This window comes from Taeniopygia guttata, chromosome 6 (genome assembly GCF_048771995.1).
Source record: "Taeniopygia guttata chromosome 6, bTaeGut7.mat, whole genome shotgun sequence".
NCBI classification, from domain to species: Eukaryota; Metazoa; Chordata; class Aves; order Passeriformes; family Estrildidae; genus Taeniopygia; species Taeniopygia guttata.
Genome location: NC_133031.1, coordinates 24,797,137 through 24,818,505, shown reverse-complemented (window position 1 = coordinate 24,818,505; position 21,369 = coordinate 24,797,137). Strand labels below are relative to the sequence as shown.

The following is a 21,369-nucleotide window of genomic DNA, read 5'->3' as shown; positions in this document are numbered from 1 at the left end:
AACTATAAACAGGCTGTGCTCAGCCGCAAGCGCGGTAGCTCAGCCGTGCGTTCTTTAGAACTACATTTCCCAGCGTGTCCCGCGCGGCCCCGCGCATGCGCCCCGGGCCGTGGACTGACCCGTGCCAGCCCCGGTCCGTGGCCATGGAGGGAGACACCGGATCCGGGGTCCCGGCGCTGACGGGCGCGGATGGAGCGGGCCAGGGCCAGGGTCTGGGCCCGGGCCCGGCCGATGCGGACCGGGACATGGAGGGGGCCCCCAGCTGCTCGGGGTCGCGCTCCCATCCCTTCGAGTTCGAGCGGGGTCGCTCGGAGTCCAGCGGCGATGAGGACGACGACGACGAAGATGACGAGGAAGAAGAGGTGGAGGAGGAGGAGGAGGAGATGGAAGGCGACAGCAGGGCTCGGTTCGGAGCGGATGATGGGGAGCTGGACTCGGACGACGACCGGGAGGTAAAGGGGGCCGGGAGGGTCCCCGGGGCACGCCAGGCCCCGCTCCCGGCGTGCCCCGCGTGTGGTAATGGGCTTTTAATTATTTTTGCTATTTTAAAAAAAATTATTTTAGTGTTTATTTTACTATTACACGAGTTCACTTCATCTATCTCATTTAAGTGAAGCCCTTACAAACTCTCGGCGTGGCTGAGAGGGTGGTAGACGGTGGCACGTGGGCGAAATGAATGGTGTTATTGAGGGAAAGAAAGCCCTTTAGTCGGGCTTTGAGACGACAGGAAATGTAAGAATCTAACGTGTCACCGCTTTCAGACACATCTCAGATCGTCGCTATCGAAGAAATTTGTTCTTTTTTGCGAAGTAGTGGTATTCAGCCAGGAAAGCTGTTTTGGAACTACTTGTGTGCGTTCCTGGTAAATGTTCTTCATGACCAGGATTCAAAGGAGTAAAATTTCAGCCTTTGCTTCTATGTGTATTTATATAATCGATAACCGAGTGTACAAACAAGAGCTGACTCTCTTCTCATACAAACCCTCTCTATATCTTGATTTGGGGCTCCAACTGAGCATTGCTGAGCATTTTCAAATAACGATGTTGTTTGCCACCCGTATCCTCTTCAAGCTTGCTGGCTATGTGATATTTTGTTAAAAGAGTTCATCCAAAAGAACTCTTCCCAAAACGACTGTTTAAAGTTTTCTTTTTAGGTGTGATTCATGAAACAAATTGGATTACTGTTGTCAAAAAGTTCAATTTAGAAGACTAGGTAAAAGTCTTTAAAAAAATGAGCTCTATATGACAAGCAACTGATTTGTTAGGAAAACCCATTCCTCTAACATGCTGATCCCATTTTTTCCCTTGTTTTAAGGCTATGGTATTTTGGAAGCTGCAGTTAAGGAATTTCATGGCTTAGCTTGTGTATTCAAGCTCTCACCTATTTTTGTTTGCAGCGTATGATAAACCTTGCAGAGTTGACGCCCTACATCCTCTGTTCCATCTGCAAAGGTTACTTTATCGATGCTACAACTATTACAGAATGTCTGCACACCTGTAAGTATCTGTCAGTATTGTTTGTCTAAGAGTTTAGTTGCAAATTCAAGCCAATTCAGCTCTTGAAATGTTCTGAGTTCAGAAAAATAATTCTCTGTTTGAAGTGAATGTGTGTTGTGTTTATTCTGCTCCTTAAGCAGGATATATTTGTGGGTATTTTAAGTATTAGAATATTAATTAATCAATCTTGAAGTCAGCTTTCCATATTAAGAAGGAAGAAGAAGTAGGACAAGATAAAGCCCAAGTAAGACAGAAGCAGAGCTACTACATATATTTTCTTAATTTTTTAATTTAAATAGGCTCTGGGAATTTGAGTGTATAACTGAGAAAAGAAAGTTGAGTGGCTCTGCTTTTAATGGACTGGATAGTTTCCTAAGCTGTTATTGACGTGAGCTTGTAAATTCACAAAACCCCATAAGCTCCTGTGGAAGTACCAGTTCAGATACAGAAACACTGGTCTGCACCCATGGGACAGTTTGTCCATAATCTGATGAATAGAAACAGGTGGGAAATAAATAACTGATTTCAATGTGCTTGTCTAGTTATTTTTCCCCCTGGATCCTAGTGCCAACAATTTTCCCAGAGCTAAAGAACTGTTTTCTCTCTAAACTAATAAAACACCTTCTGTGAAGCTCTTTCAGCCACACTCATGTTCATACCTGAATCTAAGAATCCTGGTTTACTAGATCTCCCAAACATTCACACTGTATAGAGGGAAAACTTTCTTTATCTCTCTTTTTTTTTTTCCCCTTTGTGGAGCACCACCCACTAGTTTGTTCTGTAATACAAAGTATTCAGCACAGTATGCAATTTACAAAGAGGCACAACTGTTAGTAAGGACAGCATAAAGTTGCAAATGCAACTGTGGTGGTGTCTTAGAACTTTCCTGATAAATGGTACAGAAAAGTTTCCTCTGTTCAGGCAGATGGGGACCTGACTTGATAGTAGGTTATTTATTCTAGGTATTTCTACTTAGTAGCATTCCTTCCAAGTCTTTAAAGGATTTGTAAAACACAGTGAAAATGGCAGAATTATGATTTCTAACCTTGTTTCTACTGAAGGTGTTTGTAGGATGCTTTTCAGCAGTCAGTACTCTGCTTTATCCCTACTCAGGTTCTACACACACACTGAACATTCACCAGGCATCCATTGCATTAGCATTGTTCAGTGACTTCATTTTGTCTCTGACAAATTTTTTATGGGAAGTATTTATGGGTGCATTTACCCCTTCGGCCTGAACCGATGGCACTGTGTAATGGACATGTGACTGCTATGGGGTTTCTTTTCTTTACAGTTTGTAAAAGCTGCATCGTAAGACACTTCTACTATAGCAACAGATGTCCAAAGTGCAATATTGTTGTGCATCAGACACAGCCCCTCTATAATATCAGGTAATGAATTTGTCCCATTTTTATAGATTTGCTACTTGCTTTTATATGTTTAATTTTACAGACTAGTAGTCCTTTCCTATTTTAAACAAAGGAATGGTTACAAGAAACACATTGTGTTCTTCACTAGCATGAGTTTCACTACAATAATTGAGATAAAAAGACTCTCATTATTGTCTTGTCTAGTTTGTATCAATTTCTAGGGTTTGTTACCCCTACCCTGGAAATTTTTGTGCATTTACTCAGTGTTATAGGTGATTCAAACACTTAACCATTTGCTTTTATTTCCGTTTTAAGATGAAGACTTTTTGGTATGGTATATTTATTAATTCAAAAAATTGAGATTTAGTTTCTTGAGCTGTTCGTGAAAGGTGGTGCTGTCACTCCGTGTACGTCCCATTTCAATGTTATGTTTGGCATCTTTGTTACAGTTTACTGAAGCCATTTTGTCTTGCACCAAAGACTCTTCTTTTTTGTTGTTTCATATTTCATAGACTGGACCGACAGCTGCAAGATATAGTCTATAAATTAGTTGTCAACCTGGAGGAAAGTAAGTCCCTTTCTGTGTTACATTACTATCTAGAGATCGAAAAGAACAGAAAACAGAGTAATTCAAAGCCTTGTTACTACTCTGGATTCTTCAATTTTGTGATGTTTGGTTATAAGTTGTAATGAATTAACTGTGACAACTGGCATCTTTCTGGCTGCTAAATGCTATTGTGGTAGTGGTGTGTACCTTATCTCATGAAACACATCTGTCACTGCATCCAGATAAATATGCAGATAATATTTCACAGTTGTTCCTCTTACTTTAGTAGAACTATATCATATCATTCTGTGTAAAATGTTCACTTGGCTCAGTAGAAAAAAAATTCCAAGACCAATTCTCTCAAATACTTTTATTTTTGCCTCATTGCCGTATTTGCTTGTCTGATTTAGATGTGTTTACTGTCTCATCTCATTTATCTTCAACTTTGAGAGCAAATGATCCTGCACAATCCCCCTGGATGGGCTGAGTGAAATATACAATCCAGTGGATATGTATGGACTATAGATGGTATTGCTTTGTATACCATGAGCATATATGTAAAAAAAAAAAATACGTGTGATATGAACATATATGTGTATATACAAATATAGTATAAAAGTACTGTGCTCTCTGTGAACAGCTTATAGAATACTGTGTCATGTCATGAGGCATGACAGCCAGAACAATACTAGTTCTTGCATCTATTTTAGTATTATTTATGGCCAGTTTCTCTGATTTTTTTCCCAGTTTTTACTAACAAAATTTTAGTCTGGGTTTCCTAAGTATCTCAGCCTCATGAAATACTAGTGATGGTGAAAGTCTGTAGAAACTTGGAAAGTTTTTGGTGCTCTAACCATTAATAGTTGGTCACTGAGAATGGATATTTTCAGCATCTGAAACATTTCCGTCTGTATTTTGCATTTTTTTTCAGGAGAGAAAAAACAAATGCATGACTTCTATAAAGAAAGAGGATTAGAAGTGCCCAAACCAGGTGAGCTGTAATCACTTTAAGAAACACTGTTAAGAAAATACTTACCATATAATTTATTCTTAAGGGCTTTCTTCAAAATGTTAGTTCACCACTGAAGATGGAAGTACTACTGGAAATATGGGATTCTAAATTATCTGGAAATTATAATTTCTCACAGATCTCAGATTACAAAAATACAATAGATGAATTGGCCTGATCATGGTTGAATTATTTTAAACTACCTATTTTGCTTACAACCAGGAAATATATATAAAATGTCCATTAATGTTATTTTCTGGCTGTTAATAAGTAATAGACTTTACAAAGGTGTGAAAATGAGAGCTTTGAAGTTTGCTGAACAGTGGAGGGTTATTGTAATTATTTTGTGTCTTCCTATCAAACAAAGTTCTTTGGAGAGTGCTGTGCTGAAAGCTATTAAAATTCTGATTCAGATACAGAGCATACAAAGTAGGAAGAGCTGATTTAGTAATAAAAAGAGAGGATGAATTGCATGGTCTTTTTTACCTGGAGAGCTATTCTGTTTTGCTCAGTGCATGTTAGTATCTTATGCTGCTTTTATTTCAAGTTATCTTTGCATTTTGGCTACTTGAATATTTTAGCTGTCCCACAGCCAGTTCCACCGAGCAGAGGAAGACCCCGAAAAGTTCTGGGCTCCGTGTTCCGGATCCCACCAGAACTTGACATTTCCATACTTCTGGAGTTTATTGGGTGAGTTGTGGGCAAATGTAAGAGCAACTGACTGGCATGAGGGTGCTGCTAACATGTGATGAACCATTAACTGGCTCTTGGTTTTCATTAAATGTGCATTTCTTCAATCTCAAATAGTAGTGGGGAGCCAGTTTTAACTTACAGTGCATTAGTGACAGCCAGCTATGCACAGGTAGATGATGCAGATAATGAAATGTTTAATATGTAGCTTCCTAGGAAGTATAGTTTTAAAATGTAGATGTGTTTGATTTTTAACAAAGTCATGGAGTCTCAGTAAACCGAGCAGAGAAATCCCTGTCCGTTCCAGTCCCTGATCCCTGTAGGTGGCAGCACCGTTAACGCTGGATGTGCTCGCAGGAAGTTCTCATTGGCTTTCAAATAATAGAAAGTGTTTAATGTTGTGAATCCACGTACCTGCCTTAATTTCAGTTTTCATTTTCTTCATGCCTGACGTCCAGAAGTCAATTTAGACCTCAAACCTAGTAAACTTGTATCTGCCTGAGAAACAAGATGACTTTTGAATCTGTCTGTTATATTTGGTTTTTTGGTAGTTTTATTTTAAATGTCCAGCATTGGCAGCAAAGCAGGCAATACTGTGCAAATAACATCTATACCATATGGAACTGTCCACTGTGGTTTTGTTATTTATATGAAGGGAAGCACAAAATTTTTCTAACAAAAAAAAGATGATGGTTTAACAGCATCTACTTTGTATTTTATTTTAGTGACTTTTTTAACCTTTGATAATTTATATGGTCGAAATCAAGAGATTATTAATCTCTCATTGCCAAGATAAAGCATTTTGGAGAAAGAAAATTTGGAATGGATTGGACCAGCCAAAATAAATTGTTACCTTGAAAGTCTGACTGTCTACATTTTGTCTCTACAGTTTATAATGTGGTTGCAGGTGGCTGTGGAACTATATCAAAGAAAATGACATCTGTAGTGGAAAAGCTTTTTTTATGTTTGTTTCTTAGCTCGTGACAGATTTGCTTAGCTCTGTCTGGTACCTGATACATATCTAGAGGTGGAGATAATCATAGTAACTTGAAGTGCCATGTTAATGTGTGGTCTGCACATGTGTTATATTTGCTTGCTATAGCAAATGTCAGCTGATTTATAGCAATGTTTGATTTTTTTGCCATCTCCAGTGCAGTGAAAATACTGCACTGTTTCCTCTGTCATATGTACGTACTTGCTAATGCAATGCAAGAATAATGAAATGTCGTGTATGTGCCTTAATTAATTGAGAAGTTTACACATTGCACTACAGGAAGGAGATGGGTGATCATTGATAGGTCACATGCTCAGGCTGTGCAAATCAGTGAACCTGTGCTGAAGCCAGCTGGAAATTTGGTTATTTTCCACCTTTGTATTTCACATTCCAGAGAAACACATGCTGCTTTCCTGAGTTCCTGGACAGCATTAGCATTAATCCTATGCTATCTATGCTTCATATACTATAATACTATGTTCATATGAACAGTCTAGAAGGCCAACATCTTGCCCAGGGAGCCCCTGAAGTGGTTGGGTGTGTTCTGTCAGTAACTTCTTAGATACTGTCTGTTAAGGTTCCTTAAGATATCTTCCTTTAGATATCAAGGATCATGATGTATGGATCATCATTAAGCAGCATCAATATTGCAACCTACTGCTATGAAAATTAGTGTTATGTTGTGTTTTAAAATGGCCTTAGGCTGCACTGGTTTTTATTCACATTTTATGTATAGAAATCTTGGCATCCTAAATAGCTGAATTTACAAGAAAAAATGGAGCAGAAATACAAGGGGTAGGAGAAAAAGAAAAATTCAATCTGGTATTATTTTGTGTATAGCAATTTAATGAAAAGGGGAGCCTGAGTTGGGAAAATAAGTTGGATATGCAAGACTCATAAATCAATAAGTCACTGTTATAATAAAGAGCTTGAGGATATTAATAACTGATAATCTTAATAATGTTGACTATTTACTCTTTTTTTTTTTTCAGAGCTAATGAAGGCGCAGGGAATTTTAAGGTACAAATGTGATTAAAATTTTGTCTTACAGTTTACTTCAGGAATAATTATAACCTGAGTATATTTAATTTAGTTTGGTTTTCCTATACTGAGTGCAACTGGAGCTTTCATCAGAGTAATAATAACCAATCTTGTATTGCGGTGTATTTCAAACCTATTGTTGTATGACATCACACTTCCCCAGCATTTTTTTATTCTTTTTATCCTCATATTTCACAATATCTTTTTTTATTTTCAGTATCACCTCCTACTCTTTCTGTCTCATATTTGCCCTTCTTTCTGCCTTGTTTTTCGTGGGGTTTTTGGTGTGCACAGAACATAGGACTGTTTAAAACATTTTAAAAATACTCAGTTGCATATTATTTTTTAAATGTTTAAACAGCATTTGTTACATTTAAATGTATTTAGTCCATTCCCTATGAGGTAATCTGCAGGTAGATCAGAGAAGGGTTCAAAAATGTAAGCTGTTTCCCTGTTATTGGGCTGCTGCTTGAGTTTGGAGGGATTAGTGCCAAAACCCTTGACTTTAACTCAACTCTCACTTAAAATCTTTATTTATTCTATGCAGCCTTTGGAAAAGAAGTTTGTGCGTGTTTCTGGGGAGGCAACAATTGGCCATGTGGAGAAATTCCTCAGAAGAAAAATGGATCTAGACCCTGCTTGTCAGGTACATCACATTACTGCAGCAGTCACAAGTTGTCTGTGCTTTGGACAGATATTTCCATTGTTCATTAGATTCTAGAAGTAATGTTATACAGTAAGGATTGAAAAATGAATTGTCTGCAATTTTGTGATCTGCAAGGAGCAACTCTTCTAATTCATTTGCAACCTATTCAGATTTTCATAGTACTGCACTAGCTGGATAGAATTTCTAAAGTGCCTTGTAAAATTTCAGCCAAAGAAATTCAAAGCCAAGGGATTCTGCTGTTTCAAAGGTAAAACTAAACAGGAAAGTGGGAATGTGGGAGCATGCAAAGGCAGAGGCAGATGCAAGCTGAATAATAGTAAAATTTAACTGAAGGCAAACAAGGCCTAAGAAAGAATTATACTATAGATAGATGTGTTGAAATGTGTATGAATGCAAATACAGACACTTTCCTCCAAATAAGAGTCCAAAGGAACAGAATATAGTACAAAATTATTTAGCTTCATATTTCTTAACCATTTTGAGAGGAGATGCATGTCAAAAACAGTTTCCAATTCTTCTGTGTATTTCAGCAGCCATTCAGTTAGGAAAGTGCATGAGTGAAGCTGATAGTTTGTTGGCAAACATGCAGAAAGTGAAAGATATCAGATATGTCATTGAGGATTAATAAGCCTAATGAGTCACGTCTTACTCCAGCCACCCAGGATGGCTAATAAACTGTAAAACAAAATTAGGCAGAACCTGATTCTGAATTAGCACAAGCAGAAAAATTTAGAGAACTAGGTTACAAACCATATGTGCAAATAATTTAAATGTAGAAGATTCTTTGCTGCTTTTTTAGTTTGCTCTAGAAATTTGGAAGTGTTGAGGACTGCAGTGGTTAATTTCCTCTCAGCTTCCCTAAGTATGTTAAAAAAGAAATAGATACTAACTTCAGACAACAAGCTCTTCCTTTTAATATTACTTCTTTAGTCCTTATTTCAAACTCTTCATTGCCTAAAATAATCAATTTTTATATAAAATGTCTTGAGTTTGGTGTGTTTAGTTTGGGACTGGAGCCCAAGAATTTGATTTCCTTGGGAAGCTTGGAAGTTTCTTTCAGAAACTTACGTTTCAGATATATTGAGCTAAAATGCACTACATTTGCAGTACTTTTTACTACATTTACCTACAAAAAACTTATTGCAACAGTGTTGAGTTGTGTCTTACTTGGGACTTCAAAAGATTTGACTGTAAGGAAGGCACGGAGTGTTTCCTCTTTTATTTCCTTAGTATATCAGTTGCATTTTTGGTTTCATTGTTGGAACGTCTCTTAAGGACACTAGGTGTGGTTGTTTCATGAGTGCAGTCAGTTCCTACTGAATATCAGCTTAGTTTGACAGTCTGCAAAAGTACTATTTGAGAATGTTTCAGTTATTCCCTGTTAGAGCTCATTTGGTGACCAAGTGGTAGAAGGTATGTCACCCAACCCCTGAACTCCTGGCTCTGCATGGACGTCTCTGACTTTCTCTTTTCGTGTGGAATATGAGCTAATACTTGCCCTTCTTCATTGACCTGCACAAGTGCAATGGATTTAGGTTAATGAAAATGTGAAATAAGCCATCTGGCTGGTATGTGGCAGTATATATAGAAGTCTAAAAAGCAGTTTTGTAGTTACTGCCTTTGTTCTTTTTTTCTATTCTGAGACTTCAAATTTCTTTCAGACTTCTTTAATTGCATTTGTAAATGGACTAGGATTTAAATTCCCTAGTTTATATGAAGGTTAAGGCTTCATTTATTTTCATCTACCACTTGAGCTGGCAGACTGTAGTTTCCTCTTTATCGCACTTTGTTTTGAACTCTGTGCTTTGGGCAATGACTAATTTTCTGTATGTTTTTATGTATACTTCTAATAACAAGGTCTCTCTTGAATATTCTTGCTGGAATTTGTTGGGAGAGAGTGAATATATATTTTAGAAACCGGAATTGCCAGTAATAGCTAAGTAGGTAACATCTGATAAGAGCTAAATACAGGTTGTGGTGTTTGGAACCCAGTAGATTCTTGTCTTTGGCATCAGAAGTTTTCTTTAGAGTGTGATTTCCTTTGAGCTCCTCCTGCAACAGCAGTATTCTTCTTGCTGTTTCTTCTGTAAGGATGAGAGAAGCTGCTGAAAGACTTGCAGCTCAGCTGCTTGGAATTCATTAATGTGGCTGATGGAACAGGAATATTCTGTTACCAGATGTGCATTCCTAAAAGTGTGTGAACTGCAGTCTGGCGGAGACTGGGAGAAAGGATTCTGTGCTCATACACAGTGTAGTTGTTGATGCAATTTCTTTATGCCAGTCTTGGACCCTGGAATATAAGCATCCAAGACCTCTGGAAAAGAAAACAGAGGAAATGGGAAATTCTGACAGCTTTTTAAATAACTAGCTCAAATACTCATGTCAGTCTCTAAAACTTTGTGTTTTCCTTGTCCTTCCCTGGGTAGTATGAGTTGGTATAGAAAATGAAAATTGAAGCCTACTGCTTTCTGGGCCAAATTCTCCCTTAGGATGAGTCTTATGTGAGGTGTCCCTTGCATGAACTTTTTCTATTTTTATATCTGTCTTACTTAGTGAGCATGAATTTATAATTGTCTGTTATGGTGGCTTTTAGAGAAATAGCTCTAATAGCAGACATGTCACTAAAAGAAAAGAAATGGCATAATGGAAAACCTACTTTTTTTAAATAAGAATTTTAACAGAAGTGACTGAGTATTCAGCAGATCACCTTCATGCTTCTTTTCAAATGTCAAGCTACAGTTAATGTCTCAGGCAATCAGTACTAGTTGGCTTCAATTTTACCAGTCATTTGAAATTTTAATAAATTCTTAGTACTGATGGTGCTGGTGCCTCCTTTGTAATGGAACATATTAATTCCTGTATGACACAAGGATTCCTCTGAGACACATTTCACAACTTATTTTTGCACTGACCTGTGATTTTTTTTTTTTTCATTGTATGTTTTATTCTCTTGTCCTTATAGAATGAGTGCTAGCATAACAATTAGCAGGCAGAATTTCAGGCTTTGGGGCTGGAATTAGGAGATTAAGCATTTGGTATTTGGAGAACTCTAATACAGTAAATGTGAGAAACTCTTCTCAATTTATTATTAGACACTGGCTCTTTAATGACTGCTGTTTGAAACTGGAGCAGCAGGTACAAGAGTGTACTTTCAAACAAGCATTCTAATTCTGTTTTGAGAGATTATCAGCAGCTGCAGCTGTCTCTTTGCATCCTGTGTTGGTCAAACAGATTAGATTTTCTATTTCTGTAGAATATATAAAGCATTTATGTGATATGTTTCATTGGGAGCAAGAGTGAGTTTTCAGTGTGTTATGCTATAAAAATTGTAGAAGGAAGCTTACAAAGCAAAAGTCGTTAAACTCATATGTCTGGAAAGCAAAGCAGTCATGTTTGTCTTCCTGCAGTAATAACTGTAGAGGTTAAGAATGCATAGAAGATAGCAGAAAAAACTGCATACAGTTTTCCAAAAGGAAAAGAAATACATTTTCTGAGTACTGTGTTGAATACATCAGGTGATGATGTTAAATATATGAATATATATGGATCAATAGCTAATCAGTATTTACTGTTATGTACACACTGATTTTTACTTCCTGGTTTCCTCCTGGAAGGTAAAAGCAGAAGTGCAACTGAGCAGTTTACATCTTCTGCACATTAAGAATCAAACACGAGGAGAGTATTCTGCTTCATTCTCATTCAGTTCGAGTGATACAGTAAATTAGTCCTTTTTGAACCTCTGAGGAGTAGAATTCCCGCATTCCCTAGTCTCAGAACAATGTGGTCTGCCAGCATAAATCTTACTAAATCTTTCCATGAAGAACAAGAGAGAGGTGGTGGGTCACCCTGCAGAAGAAAATAAATCTGGGGGAGTGGAACAGCTGCAGCACAGAGCACATCCTGTGGTGGAAAGTGGCTGTATGAGACAATACGTCATGATATTGCAGTGTGCTCCCCCACTGCTGCAGGGACAGAGCTCAGGCAGTTCCCTTGCAGAAAGCTGTGGGACTGCTCCTTGTCAATGCTCTTATCTTCAATTTTGAGGTCTTGTCAATTCACAGATGAGAGCACTTTCATTTCCTTATCTAAAAATTGCTCATAAGGAAAATGTAAGCAAGCTCCAGCTGAGAGAGAAAAACAGTGCTGTGTTAGCTGCTCTAATTTGGAATGTTAGAGACTGGATTTACAATAAGCACTGTAAATACATGGTAACTTTATAGAGAAGCCTTTTTCATAATTAGCAAGGCAAGGAATTCAAAATACCTGATTAAGGTTTGTGTTTTCCACAGAATTACTGTTTTTGTGGGCAGTTACTAAATGAAAGTGCCTCCTGTGGAATTGCAGGCACCACTGAGAGAGTTCAGCTGCAGTAGAGGACAATGCATGGAGCTGCTGAGTATGCCCTGCAGCTGCACCCCAGCAATACTGACTGAGTGCATGCTGAAAGAGGACTGTGATGTAACTGCTGACAGTGGCAAGCACCAAGATACTCTTTTCTATTAAGGCACTTCTTCCACAGTATTAAGTGGAAATAGTCAGGTGTTTTCTCCTCAAGATAAGAAAGAGGATGGCACCTTTGTTTTTTTTCTTTTTTTTTTGGTGGCACAGACAAGTTTCCCTCTTTTGCAACCAATGAATGATGGCAGATGTTTGTGTGATAATTTTAATACATGATCTAAATTCCCATTAAATTCATCACAGCTATTACTAAATAGCTTGTTTCAGTGGACACACCAAACTGAGTGGAACAATAAACTGTCCTCTTTGTTCAGCAGTGAACCCAGGTCAGGGCCATGGAAGGCTTTAGGGCAGTGCAGTAGTGCTGTGAATGCTAAATACATTTGGACAACAGAGGTAAAGGTGGTTTTAGTGTCTAACATGTTAGTATTGAACTCTGCTAATAAAATTGAAAGGGATTGGATACTGTTTTGCTACTACAAAGGCAAGTTGGCCTTAACCATGCTTGTGTTTTTTCACAGGTGGATATAATATGTGGTGATCACCTGCTGGAGCACTACCAGACACTGAGGGAAATTCGTCAGGTCATAGGAGAGAGTGCAGTACAGGTACATGGCAGCTGGGGCTTTGTTCCAGGTTTTCTATTTCAAAACAGAGGACCTCTATTAAGCCCTCAGGTAGCACCAGCTTGTCTGAAGAAGTCACTAAGAAAAATCTCTCCAGTTTATGCAAAATCATTTTTATCTTGTAAGTAGAGTTGACAAGTGTACCATGTTCTTCTTGGTCTCATGATGCTCTGGATATGAGGGGTTTGTGTTGGGTTTTGTTTTGGGGTTGTTTTTTCACCCCAAAACAAGTTGCTATCTTATCAGTGATAAAATGTACGAGGTCTTTCAATTAACATTTCTTGGTTTTCCTCTCTGGCAATTGCATCTCTGTGGGAAATCAGAGGACAAATCCCAAATAAGGCTATCCTTGTGACTTGGTCAGGAGAATAAACTTGCTTATAAAAACACAGACCACAGATAGAGGGTAATGAATGCAGTAAATGTGCCTGATGCATATGGTATTGGCTCTGGTCACAGCATGAGTGTATGGCTAGCTATTTCTTGTTGATAATTGGCTGACCTTAGTGTTGCTGGTTTTGCAAATAAGAATGCAATTTTTTTTTAATTCTTTGTGAATCTTTTCAAAGCACCTTTAAAGGATCACACCATTTTAGAAGTACTGCAGAAACAATTAAGTACTCTGCCAAGTGCATCATAAGATAGAGATGTAAAATTGTGATATGTGGCAAATTGTATCTTAATCTGAACTTGGAAGTCTGAAAAGTTAGTATTTAGTACAGTAGGAAGAAATAGGATTAGATCAGTATTTTGTTTGGAAAACAATCATTACAGATAGCAAAAGGGCTGAAATAGTAGCTGAATCAGCTCTCCTCACTTCTTTGTGCACACACATGCACAAACACATTTAAAATTCCTGCTGAGCTCTCTTATGCTATAGGAAGGTTTCTGTGTTGAGGGCAGGAAGTAAAAAGCTGAATTTTAGATCTCTTGGACTTTGCATCACTTGTACTTGGTTTGAGTCACTAGGAGGGGTCCCAGAGTCAGGGCAGAGGTGTTTGGCTCATGTATATATTGGCAGACATTAAAATCTGTGAGGTTTGTGCTGTTTCTGCAGTTGAGGGGAATAAATGCCACACCTGATGTCTTAGCTGGTTTATAATAGCATGAAGAAGAAATGAAAACTTAGTCTAATCCAATTTGGGGAGCAGGGGATAGAAACTGGGAGGAAGTGGGTACTGGTAACCAACTTGTTGCTGACACTATGAGTCATTGTAAGTAAGTTCAGCAATCAGCACAAAGTGATGGAAGTGCCCTCTACTAGAAGCTTCAGTAAGTGGCAGGGGGATGATATATTTCTCAGTCCAGGGGTATAGTCAGATGTATGGTTTTAGACTTGAGCTTAGCACAAAAGCTTTTCGTGTATGAGAAATGCTCTTGGGGGAGCACTTCAAGGAATACTGCAACAGTTTCATTTCTTGTCAGATCTGGGTCTGCCTGATTGATGTTTGGTGATAAAGTACCAGTCAGCAGCTCCACGAAGAGAGCAGTTGTCTTGGGATGCATTCTCCACTGATGTTGCAAATCTCATTTATTACCAAATCAGTATGCTAGCAGTTAATTCTCTCAAGACTTCTGTATTGGACAAATAAATAGAAAAGAAACATCTTGGCTTATTGTGAAGTCTTGTTCTTTTATAGTCACTTTTAACAGGAAATTTGAAAGACCAGGTTCATCTTTAATTTCTCTTTATATTGTTAGAAGATCTCTAAGGATGCCAAATAGTTACAGTATGAATGTTGCTTCTTTTTTGATATTGAAATAATTGTGACATTTTCATGTTCTTTAGTCTAACATTATAATATTTCTAAAAAAAGAGGATGCATTTCTGTGATTAAAACACCTTGGAAAACATTTTTAGATAATTAACCATGGGAAAAAAAAATCCCAACGAATAGGTCAAGTCTAAAATGGTGAGGGTTGTTTGTTTCTCACCAGGATCTGAAATTCAGTAAGGGGCACAGTTGTCCTGGCCAGTGAAACTACAAGTACAGAGGAACATTTGATGAATTTTACATTAAACTCCAAGGGCATCTTGTGCCTTTGTAACTTTCCAGCCTTTCCAAATCAGTGCTGGAGTTTGGAATGTCCCTAACAGTTCTCACCAGAATGCTGAGACACTGTTCAATACTGCTGTTGTCATTTACAAGTTTCTGAGGTTCATTGTAGATGCTTCATGCAAAGAAAGCAGCTTCAGTAGCTACTTCTGCAACAGAAAGACATTTGAAGGAATAAACATTGGGCTCTTTTATTTAGATGAGTACAACCACTGTTAAAAGGAGAAAAATAACTGCTATTCTGAGTTACATTTTTCACTTGCAAATTCATTCATGTCAGCAGTTATTCTTTTTGCTTGGAAAAGTGATTATAAAAATGCAGATAAGTTTCTCTTTGGCAAATATATTAACCTGCATTCTTTGGTAGCATTTGCAGCATCACATATGTTGTGTGTGATTTATTGTTCTGAACCATAATCACTGTGGTGCTCTTAGTGGCTCTTACCTACATTGAATGGTTCTTAAGATTTGTTTATGAAGGTTTTGGGTTTTGTATTTTTTTTTCCTACTGACTAGCACTGTGTAATGATGCCTTAGAGCCTGAGTGAATGAAAGTTTCCTGGAGGTGCAAGCTAGCAGAATTTTAGCTTTTCTGCATACATTTCTGCCTTTCCAACAAATGTGGGAAGACCAAATGTGATCTATCATAAAATAAATATTCCTGACGCTGATCCCATAGTAACCTATTTGGATTGTTTTAATTGAAGTAAATAGGCAACTAGTTTTAGTGGTTGAATGTAAGCAATTAACATGTTCATTTCTGAGTAGTTGATAGAAAGCTAATAAAGAATCAAATAAATTTTGTTTAATCTTGTAGATGTCAAGATATTTTAGCATTTCTGAAATTGGGTGGTTGGTTAAATCTTCTTAATTATCTGGAAGTACGATTTCTAGCTCTGCTTAGGGCAAAAACTTAAAAAACCCACTGACAGAATTTATATAATAAGAAACAACTTTGCTAGTTTAATTGTTTTAAAACACTGTAAAACTTATGGACTTTACTGTAAGGAGTGATCAAACACACAGAGATTTTTAAAGGCTCAATTTTGTTACCAGGCATCCAGATCTGCCTGTAATTATGCATTTTATCAAGTAGCTGAGAAAGGAAGCTTATTAACTAAATGGGAATATAACTTCTTCCCAGTATTACCTTCCTCCCCTCTGCTGCACAAATGCAACCTGATCCAAGCTGCTGGTTATTTTCACTTGTCTAAAACGTGGCCCTCTCAGAGTTCTGCATCACTGATGGATATAATGAGTTCACACATGGGAAAAGCTAAAAGGAGAAGCTTCCTTGATGTCCTTGGCCCTTGGCACAGAGGTTTGGCAGACTATAATGGTCTCTTTGTAGCTCTCACCTTTTTGTAACCCAATGCTATTGTGCTGATTTTTTGGTCCCCTGAGCTAGTCAGGAAGACCTGTGCTCTGATTTAATTACTGTGACCTTCTAGCACACATTTCCTATGGAAGTGTTTTACTCTTTGCTATGGGGTTATTGAATTTGGAAAGTGGGGCACGTTTTGTTGCTGCTGCTCTTAGAACATCAAAAGGGGATTATGCTCTGATGGTTTGGGCTGCCAGTTCCACTCTAAATTTTATAGTTGGGTGTAACAGGTGGGATCCTTTGCATTTTTTTAGGTCAGAGTCACAAATGTGTGTAAAAGGACACTGGAGAGATTTGCTTTTCTTTTGTGCCTGAGTTTGCCTTGAGATTTGTAATGGGCAGTGAGAGCTCATTCTCTGTTTGGACTTCCATTTAATAAGAGTATCTAGAGAAAGCAGCTGAACATAGATAGAAATTTGTAATACTTCACAAATTAATCATTACAGGGTAAAAAGTGCCAGTACTGGGGTAACTCTCAGGTTCTCTTTGTAGGGAAGGAATTACAGTAGATTTGGCCTTGGGTTTAACAGGACTATTTCCTTTAAATGTCCTACTGCCAAATGTACAGTTTCAAAATTATTAATCAAAGAATACATTGTAGCATTTTCTTCTTGTATAAATATTTATTTCCTTGAAGAAACTGGAAAAGAGAGGAAAAACTGGTTTTGACCACAAATTTTCTCTGGAAATAAAATTTTGAATGTGTTTTATTTTCTATTTTGAAGAATAGTGGGCACAAGGAATAAATACCTTTGTGAAGGTATAACATTTTCATGTGCTGAGAGGTTCCTGAGTAACGTCTTAACCTTTTCTGCAATGCTGCTATCCCAGTTTGTGCTAATCACCTAGTGAGTTAAAGCTCCTGTATCCTTTCAGGAGTTAGCAATGGGTTCCTGGTTATTAACAGGGTGAGATAATGAAGAAAATTTAGTGAGTTGGTACTAATACATTATCTTACATCCTGTGTCTTAACAGATAAAAACATCTGAAGCAAAATACAGTAAAATTCTAATATGTCAGTTGGTACTAATGTAGTTCTCTCTTCAAAAAATAACTTTTTATAAAGTCAGTCTATATAATGCAATGTCAGATTCCCAGTGGGTATGTGGTGGAAGCAGACTAAGTGCTGGGCCTTTCAGCAGCTGTCTGTGAATTAAGTGACATAAGTAAGATTAATGGGTCAAAAGTGTCCTGTTTCACAGATGAAAGGGATTTTTTATTATGTCAAGCAGTCTTTGAAGAGGAGAAACATGAATTAATAAACTAATAGTTTGTCATTTGGAGTTTTTTTAATAATAATAATGCATTTATTATTTAATAAATTTATATAGTAGTAGTCTGAACTCTTGTGCTACAAGTTTTGGCAGCACTTTCAAGAACTACTTAAAGGATTACATTTTTTCCTGCTCCACAATACCATATGGAAATCAGCATGACCTGTAAACAAGTATGATGATAATGCCATTATAACTTTATTATAAAAGCAGTACCAAATTTTACTTTTTTTTTAACTCCCTTTTCCATCTGAAAGAGGAGAGGGGAATACAGTTATTTGCCTTGATACTTCTAGACTTGCATTCTCCATATGGAAGGGACACAGCATAAAATGGTGAGATTGTACCTGGGGTCCTGCCATGCAGCAGTCGTGACAGAAATGCCCTGGGAAGAAGGAAAAGTGCTATTGTGAGACAGTTTCTGTCTCTTCTCTCTAGGACGGTCTACTTGTACTGCACTATGGCCTGGTGGTGTCTCCACTAACTTAGAGGTGTCTGGAATATCAGAAGGCAAAGGAATCTGAAGTCATGGAGCTTCTTCAGTGCTGTTTCTCACCAAAGAAGCCATCGCATTTCCTGTGGCAGGAAGCAAGTGAAAGGAACCACCACTAACTGCTGTGTGCTTGTAATGTAACATCTGACTTCACCACTGTAAAAAATTGCAGCTTCCGTAAGTACAGCTGTAGATGTTGCTATGCTTCATGTTACTAATTACTGTCCTCAAATTTCACTCAGCTCAGGGAAATTAAATGCTCCAAGTAGCTATTTTTTTTTTTACTTTCTAAAACCACAAGATTTCACAGGGTGAACAGCCTTTTTTTCCTCTAAGCTCTGAGATTTCTCTGGCTAAGTGTCTAGCTAGAATAGTGCTCTCAGGGATGATCTTCAATGAGCAGTATGATTAGTTTTGGGGAAGAGGTAGTAATTTGCCTAAAAAAAAAAATATACTGTGATCATCTGTCTTTGGATGTGATTTGGGGAGAGGAAGGAAACTTCAGAAATGCAGACCAAAATAGGTAGAAAATAATGCAGCATAAGCATTGTTTTTTGAGAAGTAGCATTAAATTTGTTGTTTTTCTTGAAGAAAGACAATTTTGTTTGCACTGGAAATATATTTGCTGGTAGTTTGGCTTATACCAAATGGTGGATCATGCATCTCTAGTCTGAATGGAGATGAGCTGGCTGTAAGCTGGTTAAACTATGCATGAAAAAAATAAAAGTAGCACCTCTTTCTACCTGCTTGCTGTATATAAAGTAATCACTGTCAATCTGCTATCATGTAAAATCCGTCAACTGACTTGTCTGTCAGAAGCATAAATCCATTCACTTTAGCACATACCTCTCCAGCAGCTGTGAAAACAGTCACTTTTTCCACTCTTTCTAATGTGTTTTAGTGCATTGTAGTGGAGATCAGGGTTAAGTAATGTAGTACCTGCCTGTTACTACCAGATTCACAGAGGACATTAGGTGATTTTAATTTTAACATGTTAAAATCATAGGTTTTGTAACAACTGCAACACTTCAAATTTTCTTCCGTTTAAGATTTCCATGTTGTCTTGTGCAGCATTAAGGACCAGAGGGCTCTGTGTGTTATGGTTGTGCTGCATACTGGGTCATCAGTGTGGGGACTCATGAAAGCTTCCATTAGGCACCAGGCTCCTTCCCTTCCCTACAGTCAGTGCAGGGAATGGGAGGAGATTCCTTTGTAGGGCACTTCAGGGCACTTAAGCTACAGAGTGGTTAGGGTTGGACGGGCCTCTGGTGATCACCCAGTCCAACCTCCCTGCAAAGGCTGGGTCACCCAGAGCAGGAGACACAGGAATGTCTCCAGAGGGAGATTCCACACCCTCCTTGGGCAGCCTGTTCAGTGCTCTGCCACCCTCAACGTAAAAATTTCTTCCTTCTTTCAGTCTTTCTTTCAGTCAGCTGGTGAGGCAGCAGCAGCAGCTGAGCTATGTCCAGGGGTGAGGGTTTGATTGAGCTGTACCAGAATTCTGGAGTTGGGGACACCTGAGCAGCAGCCCCAAGCTCCATCCAGACCTGGAAGCCCTTTACAGCCAGTCAGGCATGGAGGGGACATTTGAGTGTCCCTAAGGAGCAGAGCAACCCTTTGTGGCCTCTGCTGGACCCCCCCTCCAGGAGCTCCTTGTCCTTCCTGTACTGAGGATCCCAGAAATGGGCACAGCACTCCAGATGTGGCCTCACCAGGGCTGAGCAGAGGGGTGGGATCACTTCCCTTGGCCTGCTGGCCACACTCTTCCCAATGCACCCCCAGATTCCATTGGCCCTCCTGGCTGCAAGGGCTCAAATGTATTTCTTCACTGTCAGTCTAAGAGGACTGGCATCCTTTGTCTAAAGAAAGCTTTCATGAATCCTCCCTGAGGTCTTTACAGTAAACATTGTTTTGTCTGTGAAGGTGACACCATAAGAAAAAAAAGTTTTGTTTGAAGTAACTCTCATGATGCTTCTAAAAAATGCAACAAAAAGCCTTTTTAGCTACAAATTCCTATTTTACCTTTGAAGTTTGTATAAAAGTAGTGTTTAAAATGCAGCAGAAGATGAGATTATTTTGTAAAGACCTTGTGAGTTGTGTTGATAAAAGATTATATATTGTAACAGTAAAATAAACTTTATTTTAGCCAATTTAAAATTGAGCCCTTGTGTTTCTATGCCATGTATCCTATGTCAGCCACAGAATTGTAGTACATGATAGTAAAACTGCTGAATGTGCTCTGGGGTTCTTAGAATGACAAATTTCAATTAAGAGGCTGAATGGTGAAGGGAAATTCAATACCATAGTCTCCACTGGAGCTAAGTGTGGTATTGTCAGCTGGACTAACATGAAATCTCTGGGACTCTCCTTTTAATGAGGATTTTGGTGAAAAATAGCTCAGTAAAGAAGTCAAGATGATTCTTCCCCAGAAATACGGGAGAAATAATCATGTGTAGTTAAAGGACCCCTTTTTTCATCAACAAGAACATTTTTTTGTGAAAGCAAACTCTCAGTTATTTTCTCTCATGTTTATGGCTGTTGTTCTCAAGTCGCTGTGAACTGAATCTTTTTCTGCCACTGGAATCAAGGCATCTGGTTCAAATATTCAATATTGCCCTGTCCTGTTCCATTATCACTCAGGGGTTTGTTTTCAAATTTATAGCTCTGTGTTAAGAAATCGTTATCAGTGTAGTCACATTTTACATTGCAAATTCACCCTTAACCCTGGCTTGAACTTCACATCTACAGAAGGGCTCATGTGCAGAGTTTAACAGCAGTATAGAAGCTGATAGTTAATTCAAATTAATGTCATTCTAGGATGCATTTGACTTGCAGGGCCCCAAGAGGGCTTTGCTGCCACTGGCACTAATGCTGAAGGCCAACACTCCTTTCTTCACCCTTTTGGTGGCTTAATGAGGATTGAAGGTCTGTAGCCTGTGGTATTTTTTACATGAATGCTTAGTGACCTGTTATTTCCCTTTTGTCCACTTCTCTCTATTTCTTCCTCACCTGCCTTCAGAAGGTGTATTTTTAGCATAGTTTTCCTGGCTGAACATCCTGCTTTCTTTCACCTGAAGGCACTGATGTGTTCCTTCTCTCCAGTGCTGCAGCTCCCCTGGGGCACATCCGTGCAGCAGAGTGACCTTTAGCTATTGCCAAGGCTGAGCTGAGGCTCTGTGGTTTCCTGCATAATCAGCCTGCTTGCTTTAAAATGTGCCAATCTTCTTTCAGCTCTCCTGCTGCTGTTTTATTTCTGTTGGTCT

The 21,369-nt window shown here is 38.4% G+C and overlaps 1 protein-coding gene across 1 annotated transcript; it reads left to right on the top strand.

Moving 5' to 3' along the window:
- The first annotated feature begins 80 nt into the window (after positions 1-80).
- PCGF6 (polycomb group ring finger 6) lies at positions 81-20,263 on the top strand. Its single transcript, XM_012574572.5, has 10 exons — positions 81-452; positions 1,397-1,496; positions 2,791-2,887; positions 3,379-3,434; positions 4,345-4,404; positions 5,004-5,112; positions 7,099-7,126; positions 7,695-7,793; positions 12,794-12,880; positions 18,052-20,263. Exons 1-10 carry the CDS (start codon positions 96-98, stop codon positions 18,100-18,102), a joined length of 1,044 nt encoding a protein of 347 aa, XP_012430026.5. The 5' UTR covers positions 81-95; the 3' UTR covers positions 18,103-20,263.
- The last annotated feature ends 1,106 nt before the right edge of the window (positions 20,264-21,369 follow it).

Bases quoted from the DNA above. Each gene is read 5' to 3' on its own strand.
- PCGF6 (XM_012574572.5), top strand. From the start codon at position 96: ATGCGCCCCGGGCCGTGGACTGACCCGTGCCAGCCCCGGTCCGTGGCC. The intron at 2,888-3,378 runs GTAATGAATTTG...CATATTTCATAG, and splicing joins CAGCCCCTCTATAATATCAG to ACTGGACCGACAGCTGCAAG. The intron at 3,435-4,344 runs GTAAGTCCCTTT...ATTTTTTTTCAG, and splicing joins AGTTGTCAACCTGGAGGAAA to GAGAGAAAAAACAAATGCAT.